This window comes from Primulina eburnea, chromosome 14, assembly GCF_022965805.1.
Source record: "Primulina eburnea isolate SZY01 chromosome 14, ASM2296580v1, whole genome shotgun sequence".
NCBI lineage: Eukaryota > Viridiplantae > Streptophyta > Magnoliopsida > Lamiales > Gesneriaceae > Primulina > Primulina eburnea.
In genome coordinates this window covers 2,718,455-2,736,257 of record NC_133114.1, presented here as the reverse complement: position 1 = coordinate 2,736,257, position 17,803 = coordinate 2,718,455, and the positions used below count along the sequence as shown (strand labels likewise).

The following is a 17,803-nucleotide window of genomic DNA, read 5'->3' as shown; positions in this document are numbered from 1 at the left end:
ATGAAAGGATCGGTTAAACTACTACAGAGTGTTTAGAAGGGGGGTTGAATAAACACTTCTCGAATTTAAGTATTCTTCGACAATATAAGTTCAGTTATGTTACAAACTGATACTAAATATCCCGTCGGTCAATGACAATCAGTTAAACTGAACAAAACAGTTGCGGAAAATAAACTGACTGAAAGATAGAGTATCTAACTGAAAAGTAACGACTGAAGTAAAGATAACACAATTTGTTTCTGGATGTTCGGAGACTTGAATAACTCCTACGTCACCCCTTCTATCACGAAGATAGGATATCCACTAAAAGAATTTGATCAAATACAAGATACTGCACTCACCCACTTCAGTTTGGACTTATCACTTTGCCAAAACTGAAACTCTTAGTATACAACACTTTTACAGATCGTTTGTTAATAGAATCTTGAAGTGCAGTGAGGCTCAATGCTATCCCCTTATTCTTCTGAATTTCTTCAACTGCAAATGAGAGAGAGGTAACAGCAGTTTGGATAGCTTTCAGCTTTTCAGAATTGAACTGTTGAGAGTCTTCTAATTTGAGAGTGTGAGACAGTTGCGTATTCTGAATTTTGGAGATGGCTGAGAGCATCTGATTCATACTGTCCTGCATATTCTGAATCTTTTCGAGAAAAAGATCAAAATCTGATGAAGATGGAGAAGGAGACTGATGAGAGGTTCTTGGTTCTCTTGTGGTGTGTTCAGAAATGACTAAAGCTTGGTCAGTTGAGACTGTATCAGCAACATTCTGAACTGGAACATCAGTTACAATGATTTCTCCTTGAACTGGAGGCGATGAGGGTTGATTCTGATCATCAGAAGAACTGGCTTGATGAATAGCAGATGGTGATGAAACCAAAACTGGTGCCTCTAAAGGATGAACTTGAGAATCAATCAGCACATTAGTTGAAATAGCTTGTTCAGCAGATAGATCTTGCTGAGCTGGTTCTTCTGAAGAATTGGTGACCTCTTGATTGATTTGATCAGCAGAGTGATCAACTGGATTAGACATAGGTTCACTCAATTTGGTATCCTGCACCACTGCTTGAATAATTTCCTCAATGTTTGCAAAGGAAAGCTTGACTTCAGTGTACATTTGATGTTCAGCAGGAGAAGATTGAGGCATATCCTGAACTGGCTCTTCAGTTGGAACAAGAACCTGTTCAGAGGATGTTTTTTGCTGCAAAGAAGACGGTTCTTCAACTTTTTCCTCTTCATCATCATCTGAATCTCCTTGATGAAGAACTAACTCTTGATCTGTTTCCCAAAATTTTATCTGAGATTCTAACCCAAACAGATCAGTGTCTAGCTGAGTAATTACTGCTTGATCAACATACACAGTAGGATTCGTTGGAACGTAGTTAGCCTTCAGTTTATTAAGAATTTGTGCTAACTTCTTTGCTCTCATATGATCAAACAAATAAGTTTTTCTTTCCATAGCATGAGCAATTGTGGCAGCTTTCACCGTTCTTAGAACAAATGCTTCCAATTTGATGAAGATGTTCAGCTGTGATTTCTTCTTCAGTTGCTTGGCAAAAACTTGTGTACGAAACAAGGTCAATATGCGTCTGAATGGCATTGGAAGGTCTGGGCTCTTCAATCAGCTTACCCTTGCCTTTATCAGTACATCCAATCCTGTTCGAGTTGATTCCACTAGCTCTATAAATTTTATACCTTTGGGTCGAGCAGGTGCTACACTAGTAGCGCGAGTGATCTGGATCAGAGGAGCTTTGGTCCTAACTGAATCCTTTTTGGCACCAACTGAAGCTTCTGGTGGAATGATCTTCAGAGGGACTGCTTCTATAGGCTGCTGAACACCTGAAGAAATTGGCTTGTTATAAGGAATGGATTATTCTGTAGTTGTTGATTTAACCCTTTGGGTTCTTGGCTTCTTGGCAATTTGTGGGGATGGAGTTTTCTCTGTATCAGATGCACTCAAAACTATTTTTCTCTTTGCTACCTTCAATTGGGCCAATGTCTTGGCCTTCTTTACTGAGTTTGGGGCCGCTTGATGAGTCCCAATCTCCTATTCGATCTCGACAAACTGAGCAGGAGAAATGTCCAATTTGGTCTTGAGTGACTGAGTGTTCTTCGCATTGAAGACTTTGAATTTTGATGATCTTTCTGAATCATTAGCCACTAACCCCTTTATTTTCAGCAGATACTTGAGTTGCACTGCAAAACCCTTGGACTGTTTGGAAGACAGAAACATATTTTTCAAAATATTGAATGTAAGATGTTTCCAGTTGAATTTTCGCTCAGCCATAATGATTGAAATGGCTTGAAATTTCTCCAACGTGAGTGCAGCAAAAGATCCAGCCTTCGCCAAAAGCCCTTTGGCAACTACATCAGCAAGTAACTGAACCTCATACTTCAGCTTATTCTTTGGATCGGAAACTTTGATTTTCCGTTCATCAGCAGAGAGTGCGGTTTGCATTTCTTCAATATCAGAAGCTTTAACATCTGAGAGTTGTGCCAATTCATCAGAAGTTAAAAAAGTAATTCTCCAAAGAAGTCTTCAGTGATGGTCAGCAACTGACCATTGACAGTAGAAACTATGTTTCCATCAGAGTTGACCATACCGGTGGAGTAGAATTCTTGAAGCTCTTTGGAGTAGATTTCTTGGGATGATTTTCCCAAGAATGTCCTTAATCCAGCAGTTTCCAGTTTTTGAAAAACTTTCTTGACATCAGCATCACCGAAGGATAGAATTGATCCAAAATTGATAGCCATTGCATTTAGCATATAAGCGGGAGTTTGAGTTGCCATTTAGAACTGAGTGAATTCCTGAAAAGAAATTGAAGGATGAAATTTGTTCTTGCTCTCAAAAGTTTGTGGATAAACGTAAGGTAAAACTGAAATGGAGCGGGGAATGGTACATATGTACGTGACTATTCAAATTCTGGACACGTGTAAGTCCATAGAAATTCTGAATTACAACGTGTGTACGTGTGCTGTAAGCGTGTGTAATTTAACGGTGCAAAAAGTGTCCACGTTTCTACTAATCATTTGCTAAAGGATAGCATTTAATGCTTGAAGAACAGTCACGTCGCTTGATTTGGAATAAAATATGATTAATTAGTTAACTTATATGAGAAGATTAGGGAAATATTCAACTGAATGATCAGTTGGTAAAACTGTGTCCTTTCAGTTGAGAATTTACTAACAATTGTCTTCTCAGTTAACCTCTTAAAACCATTATTCCCCCTTAATTAGTGCATAAAAATAATTAAAGCGAATAAATAAATATCAGAGATATTATTTGTTGCTGAAACGTTGACGACCCTTCAGCTTCCTTGATAGTCTGCTATAAATAGAAATAACATTGTTAGTTTCAGTCATATTGGTGAAAGAAAGAGAAAATAAACAAGACAAAAGAAATGGCAGATGCGAGTTGCTCGAGTGTTTCGCCATTTTCTCTGGAAGCTAGGAAGACTGCTATCGAAGATGAAGTCTTCTACACTAGTCTTCCCTTATGGGAAAAATTACAGGAGCTTGCGTTCCTGTATAACTCTGGAGAGGCTACCACTCCCAGACTGGTGGCACAGTTGACAGAAGTGTGGGAGCTCTTGAATATAGCTGTGTGGGTGGACGTATTTAAAGAGGGTCACATCTATCAGCTGATGCTTCAAAAGGAACTGGAGATTCTTAATCGCATAGCTTCTTCTCACAGCTTTTGTAAGACGTCTTCCTCAGCTCTATCAGTTTGGTTGAGAATGTGGATAGACGATGTAGAGGAAAAATATGAAAATGTAATCGAAGCGAATATTTATTGTTGAATGAAATGTTTATTTTGATGCAACTTTGTTTTTCTTTCATAAGTTGAAAGTCATATGAATAAACAACTAACTGAAGAATCAGTAAGTGACAGTAAAGCTGAAAGATGAATTAAGAATCAAGACAACAATAACAACTGATTAGGATAAATCAATTAATCCAAGTATATTGCGAAAATGAGAACACTTAGTCTCAGCCAGTGGTTTGGTGAAGATATCAGCTGCTTGCTGCTCGGTTGAGACATATTCCAATCTGATGTCCTTCTTCAGGGCATGATCTCTAATGAATCTGACATCTATCTGCTTGGTTCTGGAGTGAATAACTGGATTATAGGTGATAGCAATTGTACTTGTATTATCACAAAATATTGGCGATTCTTTAGCATCAATTCCATAATCTCTCAGTTGTTGCTGAATCCAGAGCAGTTGAGCACAGCAGCTTCCAGCAGCAAGATATTCTGCTTCAGTTGTGAAGTTGCTATGGATGTTTGCTTCTTGCTGAACCATGAGATCGGTCTGTCCCCTAGAAACTGACATGATCCACTAGTACTTTTACGATCAAGCTTACATCCTGCATAATCTGCATCTGAATATCCAAATAAATTGAAAGATGAATCTTTAGAATACCATAACCCAACATTTTGTGTGCCCTTAAGATATTTCAAAATACGCTTGGCAGCTACAAAGTGTGATTGCATAGGATTTGCTTGAAATCTAGAACACATGCATACAACAAATACAATATCAGGACGACTAGCAGTTAGGTATAATAATGAACCTATTAAACCTTTGTAAAGTGTCGTCTCAACTGATATTCTCCCTTGATCAGTATCCAGTTTTACTGATGAGCTCATAGAAGTACTTGCAGCTGAACATGATTCCATTCCAAACTTCTTCAGTAGTTCTTTCGTGTATTTAGTTTGACTAATGAAGGTACCCGACTCCAGTTGCTTCACTTGTAATCCAAGAAAGAATATCAGTTCACCCATCATGCTCATTTCGAACTTAGCCTGCATTAACTTAGCAAACTTCTTGCATAATTTGGGGTTAATTGACCCAAAAATAATGTCATCAACATAAATTTGAACGAGTCGAATATGATCATTCTTGGAAAATTTGAACAATGTCTTATCAACTGATCCAACAGAAAAATCGTGATCAGTTAGAAATTTTGAAAGAGTTTCGTACCAAGCTCTTGGAGCCTGTTTAAGACCATATAAGGTTTTGTTCAAATGGTAAACATGATCAGGAAGGTGATGATTGATAAAACCTGGAGGTTGTTCAACGTAGACTTCTTCCTGTAACTGGCCATTCAGAAATGCACTCTTTACATCCATTTGATAGACTTTGAAGTTTTTGTATGAAGCATAGGCAATGAATATTCTGATTGCCTCCAGTCTTGCAACTGGTGCATCTTCCTGCCTATATCTTTGTGCTACTAGCCTTGCTTTGTTACGTACAACTGAACCATCTTCGTTCAGTTTTTCCTGTACACCCATTTTGTACCTATAACAGTTTTTGAAATTGGTCTTGGAACAAAGTTCCAGACATTGTTATGGATAAACTGATTTAGCTCCTCTTGTATTGCATATATCCAGTTTGGATCAGCAAGAGCTTCATCAGTCTTCTTGGGTTCTAGTTGTGACATGAAAGCTGAATGAATGAATAGATTGAGCATCTGATTTCTTGTTCTTACTGGATCAGATGATTACCTATTACCAACTCTGGAGGGTGTGATTTCTTCCATCCGAGTTCAGCATTTATTGCTTCTGAATCAGCAACTACTTCTGTGGGCAACTGAACGTTTTCAGTTTCAGTTGTAACAGCTCTAAGTATCGGGAAGAAGATTTACGACCCTTGTTCTTAAAAGAAGATTTGATTTGTTTACCAAACTGACATGCTGAGCAAATTTTGTCTTGGATAAAATCCATTTTGGGCAGATCAGTAACAAGATCGTGGTTACTCAAATATGCAATAGACTTGAAGTTTAGGTGGTTTAATCACTTATGCCACAACCAGTTTTTAGAGGATTTTGAAGCAATAAAAGACACTGGTGCATAAGGTTGATCATTTCAGCTGACTTTATAAGTGTTTCCACACCTTTTGCCAGTTAGGATGATCTCTTCAGTTGAGATTTTGACTGAACAAGAATGTTTGTCAAACTGAACTGAGAATCCATTATCGCATAATTGACTGATGCTGATCAGATTATACTTGAGATTCTCAACTAGTAAAACGTCATTAATGGTGAAGTTACCATGGATAAGCTTACCCTTACCCACAGTTTTACCTTTAGAATTATCTCCAAAACTGATGTTTGGTACAGTGTACTTAACCAGTTGAGAGAGTAACTTTGAATCTCCTGTCATGTGGCGTGAACATCCACTATCCAAGTACCATATAGATTCAATGCTTGTACCTGTTACCTGCAATCACACACAAGATAAGATTCTGGTACCTTTTTTCTATTTGGGTTCAAAGTTGATTAGTCCTGATGTGAATCTGACCGGGCATGGCGTTCAAAGGACGGCTAAGGAAGTTCAAAGAGACCCTACAAGGATTGATGAAATTGGTCTTCTTCATTGTCACTAGAACTGCATGAAGTTTCTGGTTCTGACTCCTCGCTGTCAGTGTCTGCCCACTTTGATTTGCTCTCTTCAGCCAAGAGTACTTCATGCTTCTTCCTGGAGAACTTCTTATCATCTTTGGACCTCTTTCTGTGCTCAAATGGTTTCTTTCTTCTTTCAGTTGAGCCTTGACTGTCTTTTTTTGGTTTGGTACAGTCAGAAATGAAGTGACCTGGTTTGCCATAGTTGTAGCAAGCGTTTGATTCTTCCTTGGAATTGATTCTTTGATATCTATTTTGAAAGTTTCCTTGGTTTTTCCTCATAAATCTTCCAAATTTTTTGATGAACAATGACATGACATCATTGCTTAGTTGATCAGCAGCTTTTTAAACTGAACTAGTTGGTTCTGTTCTAACAGCAGCTAAGGCAGTTGTGACTGCTGGAGTAGGAGATTCTCCTTCTCGAGTTTGCAGCTCAAACTCGTAGGCTTTCAAATCAGCAAATAGGTCATGAAGCTCAACTTTGTTCAGATCCTTGGATTCCCTCATTGCCATGGTCTTCACATCCCACTCTTTTGGAAGACCTTTGATTATCTTCAATGCAACTTCTTTGTTTGAGTACACTTTTCCAAGTGCATTTAGTTCATTGATGATGTAGCTGGTTCTTTCATCATAATCATGCATCGTTTCACCAACTCTCATTTTGATATTGTCAAACTTCTGAACAGCAATATAAATTTTGTTTTCTTTGGTTTGTTCATTCCCTTCGCAAAGCTAGATCAGCTTTTTCCAAATCTCTTTGGATGTCTTGCACATTTTGATTTTGCTGAAAGTTACTTTATCCAGCGTCTTGTATAGTATATCCTTTGCCACATTATCCAAGTTGGCTTTTCTTTTATCCTCTGTGGTCCATTATTCTCTGGGCTTTTCTATACGATGAGGTGCCCCATCAGTAATGGCAACAGCTGTGTTGGCTTTCAAAATCTTCATGGGTCCGTCAATTATAACGTACCACATATCATCATCTTGTGCAGCTAGGTGAGCCTACATTCTGATCTTCCAATCATCGAAGTCTTCTCTATAGAACATATGAATCTTGTTGAATGAAGACATAAGGAACAATTTGAGTATAGATATTCTGAGACGAGATATAACTGCTCTGATACCACTTGAAAGGATCGGTTAAACGACTAACGAATGTTTAGAAGGGGGTTGAATAAACACTTATCGAATTTAAGTATTCGTCGACAATATAAGTTCAGTTATGTTACAAACTGAAACTAAATATCTCGTCGGTCAATGAAAATCAGTTAAACTGAGCAAAACAGTTGCGGAAAATAAACCGACTGAAAGATAGAGTATCTAACTGAAAAATAATGATTGAAGTAAAGGTAACACAATATGTTTCTGGAAGTTCGGAGACTTGAATAACTTCTACGTCACCCTTCTATCACGAAGATAGGATATCCACTAAAAGACTTTGATCAAATACACGACACTGTACTGACCCACTTCAGTTTGGACTTATCACTTTGCCAAAACTGAAACTCTTAGTATACAACACTTTTACAGATCGTAACTGATCTTAGCACAACTTAGAAAATCTATCAAAGATTACAAAGTGCTATGTAAGCTCGAGAGTGTAGTCTTGAATACTACTGATATAATTGATAAGCGTGAGCTTTGATTTCTGATTGTGAGTAGATATTGTTGCAGCATAACAACAAGTAAAATGAGATAACTGAAAGTCGGGTGTTTCTTCAATTGCTGCCTTCGACTATTTATAGGCTCTCCTCTCAACGGTAACATTAAAGAATGTTTGAATATTCTAACCGTTGATTGCCACGTCGATATACTCTGACAGTCGTACACTGTTCATTTTATAATGCGGCGTTCCACTACTAGTTGCAGGTATATGTACTATTTTGTCGGTTGTCGCTTTCAACTGATGACGTGTACAGCTGAGAGATCAGCTGGTAAAGAATCATTTGATGAGAATGAACTTCAGTTGTGTCGATCAGTTAACTGAGTTCAACAGATGACGTGTTCAGTTGATGATCAGTTCAGTTGCTTAGTTCAGTTGGTAAGTCTTTTTGTCTAAACACCGGAATTAAGTTTTCAACATATATCCTTTGCCACATTATCCAAGTTGGCTTTTCTTTTATCCTCTGTGGTCCATTCTTCTCTGGGCTTTTCTATACGATGAGGTGCCCCATCAGTAATGGCAACAGCTGTGTTTTCTTTCAAAATCTTCATGGGTCTGTCAGTTATAACGTACCATATATAATCATCTTGTGCAGCTAGGTGAGCCTGCATCATGATCTTCCAATCATCGAAGTCTTCTCTAGAGAACATAGGAATCTTGTTGAATGAAGACATAATGAACAATTTGAGTATAGATATTCTGAGACGAGATATAACTGCTCTGATACCACTTGAAAGGATCGGTTAAACTACTAAAGAGTGTTTAGAAGGGGGGGTTGAATAAACACTTCTCGAATTTAAGTATTCTTTGACAATATAAGTTCAGTTATGTTACAAACTGATACTAAATATCCCGTCGGTCAATGACAATCAGTTAAACTGAACAAAACAGTTGCGGAAAATAAACTGACTGAAAGATAGAGTATCTAACTGAAAATTAACGACTGAAGTAAAGATAACACAATTTGTTTCTGGATGTTCGGAGACTTGAATAACTCCTACGTCACCCCTTCTATCACGAAGATAGGATATTCACTAAAAGACTTTGATCAAATACAAGATACTGCACTGACCCACTTCAGTTTGGACTTATCACTTTGCCAAAACTGAAACTCTTAGTATACAACACTTTTACAGATCGTAACTGATCTTAGCACAACTTAGAAAATCTATCAACGATTACAGAGTGCTATGTAAGCTCGAGAATATAGTCTTGAGTACTACTGATATAACTGATAAATGTGAGCTTTGATTCAAGTAGATATTTTTGCAGCGTGACAGCAAGTAAAATGAGATAACTGAAAGTCGGTCGTTCTTTAGTTGCTGTCTTTGACTATTTATAGGCTTCTCTCAACGGTAACATTAAAAGATATTTGAATATTCTAACCGTTGATTGTCACGTCGATATACTCTGACATTCGTACACTGCTTTTCTGAAATGCGGCGTTCCACTACCAGTTGCAGGTAGTTGTACTATTTGTCGATTGTCGCTTTCAACTGATGACGTGTACAGCTGAGAAATCAGCTGGTAAAGAATCAGTTGACGAGAATGAACTTCAGTTGTATCAATCAGTTAACTGAATTCAGCTGATGACGTGTTCAGTTGATCAGTTCAGTTGCTTAGTTCAGTTGGTTCATCTTTTGTCAAAGCACCGGAATTAAGTTTCCAACACTTAACAACATATGAGGGCAGATTTCAACCTCTTGCAGATGAGCGATACTGAGATCCTCCGACTTTCGAGTTGCACCACAACCCGGTTAGACGTGAAAGAAGAAGAGTTGGTAGAGATAGAACAACTCGAATTAGAAATGAGATGGACACACCGGGTTAAAGAGAGAGACAACAATGCTGAAGTCTTTTTTAAATTTGTATTAACGTCTGATATGTAAGCAACTTATTTGTTAACAAAAAAAGAGTTGAAAAAAATTTCCGATTATTCAGCGCGTTGTCGTAGAATTTTTTTTAAAAAAAGTCATAGCGCTGCAACGCTAATACCTAAGATCCTCGGCGCCAGATTTGCGCAAATCTGGCGCCTCGGCGCTAATGTTTAAGCGCCTCGGCGCTTGTCTCCCGAAGATCTAGCGCCGTGGCGCTACATATGCACCGCCTCGGCGCTAGATCACATATTTTTTAAAAAAAATTCCTTCCCCCACCCTCATTCCTCCTCCTTTAACATCACCAAATCCTCCCACTTTCTCCTCTCTTCACACTAAAAAAATCGACTTCCACAAGTCCCTACCGGTCGAAGTGAAATACAATTTCGGTTCTAACATAGGGTAACATTATTCGTGTTATGAATCATTCATCAATTTCATGTCAACTTTTGAATTAACAATGTTATAGAGTTTGTGCATATAACATGTTCGATATAATGCTTCAATTAGGTAGTTCTTAGTAATAGGCGGATTTTTGCCTTGTACATAGTAGGGAGATTTATGTGTTTGCTATTTTTTCGTTTCTGACAAGTTCTAGGTTATTAGCGTGATTTCAAACATGCCGCCGAGGAAGAAAAGCATGAAAGTTGATTCTGAGGATGGTCAGTTGTCTCATGCTGGTTTTGATAGACGACGTCTTTGGGATACATTTGCGGCTGAATATTATACTAAATTACTAGAGAAAAACATGCAGGGATAAACAAGGATGGATCAGAGCGTCCAGGGTTGTGACACATTAAATCTGGCTCAGCATTTACATTGGGCTGAATTTGTGAAGCCACCACCAGATGCTGTGATGTCAGTTGTCCGGGGATTCTACGCTAACTTGATGGTTAGGCATAAGGACAATCACGTGAGAGTAAGGGGGCAGATGGTTGCCTTTGACAGCAGGACTATTAACTCATTGTGCTCCATGGCTGACTACGAAAACGACGATTACACGAGATTTATGAGAGAGCCTTATCCCTATGAGACGATAATCAACACACTTTGTGACCCGGGCACGGTTTGGAAGCTAAATAATCAGCGAGCTCCGGTCACATTTCCTGCGACATGCATGAGTAGGGAGGCATATAACTGGTACCATTTTGTCGCAGCGCGATTGATGCCATCTGGTCATGTTTCTGATGTCACAAAAAAGAAAGCAGTATTGGTGTATTGCATCATCATCGGGAAGAAAGTGGATGCAGGTCAGGTGATTATGAATTCGATTCTGCAGGCGGCACGGGGCACATCCACAGTTAGCATGCCCCATTCTTCGACCATCACGGAGCTCTGCCGCCTAGGTGAGGTTATATGGGATGATAGTGAGCCAGTCTTGCACAAGAAAGGCGATATTTTAATTTATGGAAAGATGCCGAGAGATAAAAGACGGCGGCAGATTGAGAGTGGTCCAAGCGAGGGTTCAGGGAGTGGAGCACAGCCATAGCCCGCCAGACAGGCACGACACGCAGGACAGGCACGTGCAGAGAGGGGATAGACCGCACACCAGCGTCTTGATGACCTAGAGCGAATGATGAGGAGACAGTGGCAGGTAACACGCAAGCAGTGGCAGATAACACGCGAGAAGTTTGATTACGTGCATGATTATCATTGTGTGCTTGCGCAGCGCTTCCCTGCGACTAGCGCCTCCGAAGAGCCATTTCCACCCCCCAGCATTTTCACATCGACCGGTCGAGGATGATTTTGAGTACGATGATGATGAGGAGGTTGAGCTGTCAGGCGTGGACAGCGAGTCCTGATGCCTTTTCTGATTTGGCATCTTATCCTTTCGTTTAATGTTCGTTATGAAATAATATTATGGATCATGTGTTTTTTATGACACGATGAGTTGAGGTGTATGTTTTTATTATTGAATTTCGTTATGGTTTAACTATGTTTCTTTGTTGTGATATATTTCGATCGATAGAAACAATTTGTATAGATAATACAATTTAGACTATGCAACAATGCAAACTTTACAGCAATAGAAATTATATAGTTATAATTAAGTATAAGAGTCATCGTCATATTAAAATGATACAAATGGCTCCATGTTCCACAATCAAGTGGATTGCGTCTTCCCGTTCCTCTACGCAATCCTACATTTTCAGGATTTTCCTCATTTGAGTAACCTGGATAAGTGATAGGTGAAATAACATTCCTCTATGGTCGAGTGTCATGCACAATATGCTGAGGTCCAACATTAAGAAAATTCGTAAAACTATGTGTGTTCGACCAATAAGGAGTCTGAAAATCCGGCTGACCAAACAAACGAAAGTCAGCAAACCCTGAATCACTGAAAAAACTAGGTTGAGTAATAGAGGTTCCTGCAATATTCAATTCAGCTGTTGTAAAAATAGTAGAACTTACTTAATTGCCTAACCATGTCACTTCTCCACCCGATTGATGACTGATGCGAAAAAAGAGAAGGCGTACTGAAATTTTGTGGAACATTAAATTGTCCAACTAAAGTATTGTACGGATGTGGTTGAAAACCAACGACAGTAACTTCAGGTGATATGGTGCGTACAGTTATTCGATTATACCATTGGAAGTAGTCTTCGTCAGTTACATCGATTGCCCGTGTCGCACCCCTTTAGAAACATATCTCAGCCTATTATTCCACAACTCAATTGAATTTCTATGATAATATTTCTAATCGGTGTTTCGATGTCATATTCTCATGATATTATGCATATCGTCATTGTCGACGGTAGACCCTGGAATTGTGACGTCTTCGAAATTTTCGCATGACCCGATTAGGACGATGCATCTCCACGATGTCAAAGCATATAAGAGGACAAACACATCACCATATATTGTTGTCGTATGAATCAATAATCGTCTTCACATCTATGTCATTCTTCTGGTAAACGATCCAATTAAACTGTAAAATATAAATATGTTAAAATTAAATATTCAATATGTTAAATAGTATAATTTAATCACTATTAAATATTAAAATTCTATAATACCTCATTATTATTCATACGATCTAGAGAATCCTTTATAATTCTTACAGAATGTGTAGGCGAATGTGTGTAACTAAAATCCAAATTTTCACCTACAATTATAAAAAATATATTATATGTCACTAAAATATACAAGATATATATGATATTACGAGAATAATTTTTAAATATTACTAAGCACCATATGGAGAAACTGGAATAAAAGCATCCGTATCAACGGGAGGTACAACTAATGTTAACCATCTCGATCGGGGTTAACACATTTAATCATGCTTCATGCCCATATCTGCTTATAATAATAAAAATTGGTCGACAAATTTAACAAAAAAATGTGTTAAATAATCACATCACATTAATGAAACCTGCAGGATATATAAAGGTCCAGCCATGTATTCTTCTCTATACGTGACGTGTTATCAAACTCACGGTATAGAAATGCTAAAACTGCACTACCCCAACTATAAGACTTCACGTTATCAACATCTCGTAGCAGCTGCAAAAATATTAGTCTAGCAGACCCTCCTTGATAGTCAGGGAACATTATTCATCCAATAATCATTAACGCAACACAACAGGTAAATTTCACAACATCTACTTCTGAAGCATCATCATTAACAAGGTTAGACATGCAATGATCGTGTAGTGCAGTCATAGACAGATGACCACCTTTCAAATGTTTTGATGCTGGCAAAAATCCCAACATATCTAAACATATGTGTTGTCATTTCTCAACTTTATGTGACACATCTACTCTAGTTACTGCTTCATCATCAATTGTTAGACCCCAAATTATTGAAACATCTTGTAACGTGATTGTTGCTTCACCACATGTAAAATGAAACGTGTGTGTCTCGCGTCGCCAACGTTCAACAAGCACAATAATCAAATGATTATCATAAACTTGTGAGCCACATTCTAAAACTCCATAAAAACCAATGTGATTTAAATATGTCAGTACACGACTATGTAAGTAATTATCAGTAAATAACTTCCAAATCAAATTGTTGACCTCTTCACTTTGACAATATCATCAACGGTTAAGGAAGAAACTTTTGATGATATATGTGTGGCTTGTAAATAGAGGACACTGAGATCTTCTGGATTTCGATTATCTGCCATTCTGAACTATGTTGTAGATCTTCTCAACTTCGTCTCAAAAAATTTTTGGTGAGGAAATGAGAAACTGAGAAATGCAAAAATGAGACGGAAAAGAAAAGAGGAGGAAAGAAGAAGAGGAGGAAAGAAGAAGGAATCCATTCAGATAAGTGTTGGTCGAATGGAATGGCGTCACATGGAGCGTCCGCGCTTGGTAAGCGCGGATGCTCACGTGGAGCACCGTCCGCGCTTACTAAGCGCGGATTGCAGTATTCTTTCAATTTTTTTTAAATTATTTTTGAATTAATTTTTTAAAATTAAATTATTTAAAAAAACCCATTAAGTAAAGAATAAATATTTTGTAAGATAGATTTTTGTTTAAGAATCTTTTAAAGTTTATAAAAGTAAATATAAATCTATTAAATCCATGAAAATCTAAAATTTTAAAAAAGTCATTAAATCTATATGTTGAATATACCCAACTTTATGTAAAATCGTGATAAAACTATATTTTATCAAAATAAAGTGACATCTCTAATAATTATATAATGAGTAGGCATCATGTGAGACCGTTTCACGGATCTCAATCTGTGAGACGGGTCAACCCTACTCATATTCACAATAAAAAAATAATACTCTTAGCATAAAAGTTAATACTTTTTCATGGATTATCCAAATAAAGATCCGTCTCACAAAATACGACCCGTGAGACTGTCTCACACAAGTTTTTCTCTTATATAATAGTAAGTTGTTTTAAATAAGTATAAAGATTAAAGAAAAACACTGCCTTTCGTTGAAGCTTAGAAGACGTTCAGAGAAGGGAGCCTTTCAACGAATTACAGTTTGAATTCATCAACAAATATATATATATATATATATATATATATATATATATATATATATATATATATATATATATATATATATATATATAGTTACAGTTACAGTTAGAGCTTGAATTCATCAACATACATATATATAAATATATATATTTATATATATCAAACCGAAAACAAAAGTATATATCAGCAACAATGCCCATTTCCGCCATTGGTGAAGCTTAGATTCGCACAAAAGAAAATGAAACCAGCAACCATTGAAATCTTGTTCATCTTCTTCCTCTTCTTCTCCAATATCCCTGCAACTCTTTCGGTTTCGTTATCATTCAACTTCGCCAGCTTCGGGTCTAACGAGAACAATCGCTTCATCAACGCCACAGGAGATGCTTACATCTCACCCCAAGGGATTCAGCTCACCCCGAATGAACTCAGTGTTTCACAGGTTGAGACAGCGGGCCGTGCCACCTATATTGAGCCGCTGCATCTGTGGGATAAGACTTCCGGGAATTTGTGTGATTTCTCGACCCATTTTTCGTTCGTGATAGATTCCAGCGGGAGAAGCAATTTTGCGGATGGAATCACCTTTTTCTTTGCTCCCGTCTATTCATCCATAAATTCTAACGCTCGTGGTCGAAGCATTGGCCTTAATACAGATAATGATTATGCAAATTCATCTTCCGAGACATTTTTTGCTGTCGAGTTTGATACTTTTCGGAATTATTTCGATCCATCTATCCCACATGTCGGGATTAACATAAATTCCATGGTTTCTATTGCAACCGTTGATTGGCAGAATAATATTAGTCAGGGGAGGGAAAATGAAGCTTGGATTAGCTACAATGGCAGTTCGAAGACTCTGAGTGTTAATTTTACAAATTTTTTTAGCAACACAGTCACACACGGCAACCTCAGCCGCGTGATTGATCTTAGAGATTACATGCCTGAAAAAGTTCTGTTTGGCTTTTCTGGTGCAACAGGATCATGGTTTCAGAGAAATACTGTTAAGTCTTGGGATTTTTATTCAAGTTTAACACTTGATATTCCTTCTAGTGTGCCAGCCTCGAGCCCAATACCCGATCCCACGATAAACAATATTGGAGATGGAAAGCAAAAGAGGAAGCGGGGAGTCCTGGGACTAGCTATCGGATTAGGCGTTGGATTGCCGATTCTAATTCTTGCTTTGGGATTTGTTGGCTGTTTCTTGAAGAAGAAAAAGTATGAGAAGGAATCAAGAGATACAAATGCATACTCTATAGACCCATCGATGGATGACGAATTTCAAAGAGGCACCGGGGCCAAGAAGTTTTTGTATGCTGAATTGGCCCGTGGAACTCATAATTTTGCAGAGGAATTGAAGCTCGGAGAAGGAGGATTTGGTGGAGTTTACAAAGGTTTCTTGAAAGAAACCAATTCATATGTTGCTGTAAAAAGGGTCTCAAGGGGATCACAACAAGGGCTAAAAGAGTATGCATCAGAAGTGAAGATCATTAGTCAATTAAGACACAGAAACCTCGTCCAACTCATCGGTTGGTGCCATGAAAAAGGTGAACTCCTCCTTGTTTACGAGTTCTTGCCAAATGGGAGCTTAGATTCACATCTCTTTAAACATAATTCGGTGTTGACATGGGAAGTTAGATACAAAATTGCGCAGGGATTAGCCTCAGCTTTGTTGTATCTACACGAGGAATGGGATCAATGTGTAGTCCATAGAGATATCAAGTCAAGCAACATCATGTTGGATTCAAACTTCAATGCCAAACTCGGTGATTTCGGTCTAGCTCGACTCGTAGATCACGAGAAAGGGTCACAAACAACGATGGTGGCAGGGACGAGGGGGTACATGGCACCCGAATATGTGATCTCCGGCAGGGCCAGCAAAGAATCCGACGTTTATAGTTTCGGGGTCGTTTTGTTAGAGATCACTTGTGGTAGAAAAGCCATTGATGTCGGATTTCAAGAAAATAATATAGTTGTACTAGTGGAATGGGTGTGGAAACTTTACGGTGCCGGAAAAATACTCGACGCGGTGGATCAAGATCTAGGAATCGAGCAAAATGGTGAAGAAATGGAGAGATTGCTGGTTGTGGGGCTATGGTGTGTTCATCCAGATAATCGGAATCGGCCCACAATACGACAGGCGATGAATGTGCTGATTTTTGAGGCTCAATTGCCCGTTCTTCCAGCAATGATGCCGGTGCCGATATAATGCAGCCCTTCCATGAACATGGTGACGAATTCTGATGTGAATTACAGTATTAGCGGGAGTGATTCTCTGAACTACAGTCAATACAGTAATTCTTCAAATTTTACCACTTCTTCTTCTGCAGGTTCTGATCATCCATCTACTGCGTTGCTTAAAACTGCTTGAGGTGTATTTTTCTTTAAAAAAATGTTAATTATTCGGAGTACGTCATGTTGATTGAATTGGTCGTAATAGACATTTCCACACATTTGAGAAACCCATTCCGTGAAAGTTCAAATTATCAAAATCTGTTAGGTTGCATTTACGTATTGGTTGAACTTGAAAGAACTTGAAATTTATCAGTATAAAAATAGAAGAAGTGGATTTAAAGATTATGATCTTACTCGTCCGCAATTAAAAAATATATTTGAAAACAATTTATCCAAACACAATATATTTATGAGTAAGTTTCTTGTGAGATGATATCACAAATCTTTATATGTGAGACAGATCAACCCTACCGATATTCACAATAAAAAGTTATATTCTTAGCATAAAAAGTAATACTTTTTAATGGATGACCCAAATAAGATAACTGTCTCACAAAATACGACACATGAAACCGTATCACACAAGTTTTTGCCTAATTTTTTTATTGCTAGTATGAAAATACACCGAGCACATGCATATAAATGAAAAAGTATTTTCCAAATAAAAAACAAAGAAGATGGTTGATT

The 17,803-nt window shown here is 37.9% G+C and overlaps 1 protein-coding gene across 1 annotated transcript; it reads left to right on the top strand.

Annotated features, from left to right (window-relative positions):
• Positions 1 to 15,064: 15,064 nt before the first annotated feature.
• On the top strand, positions 15,065 to 17,284 carry LOC140812376 (L-type lectin-domain containing receptor kinase IX.1-like). Its single transcript, XM_073170624.1, has one exon. The coding sequence runs from the start codon at positions 15,126 to 15,128 to the stop codon at positions 17,088 to 17,090; it is 1,965 nt and encodes a 654-aa protein (XP_073026725.1). The 5' UTR covers positions 15,065 to 15,125; the 3' UTR covers positions 17,091 to 17,284.
• The last annotated feature ends 519 nt before the right edge of the window (positions 17,285 to 17,803 follow it).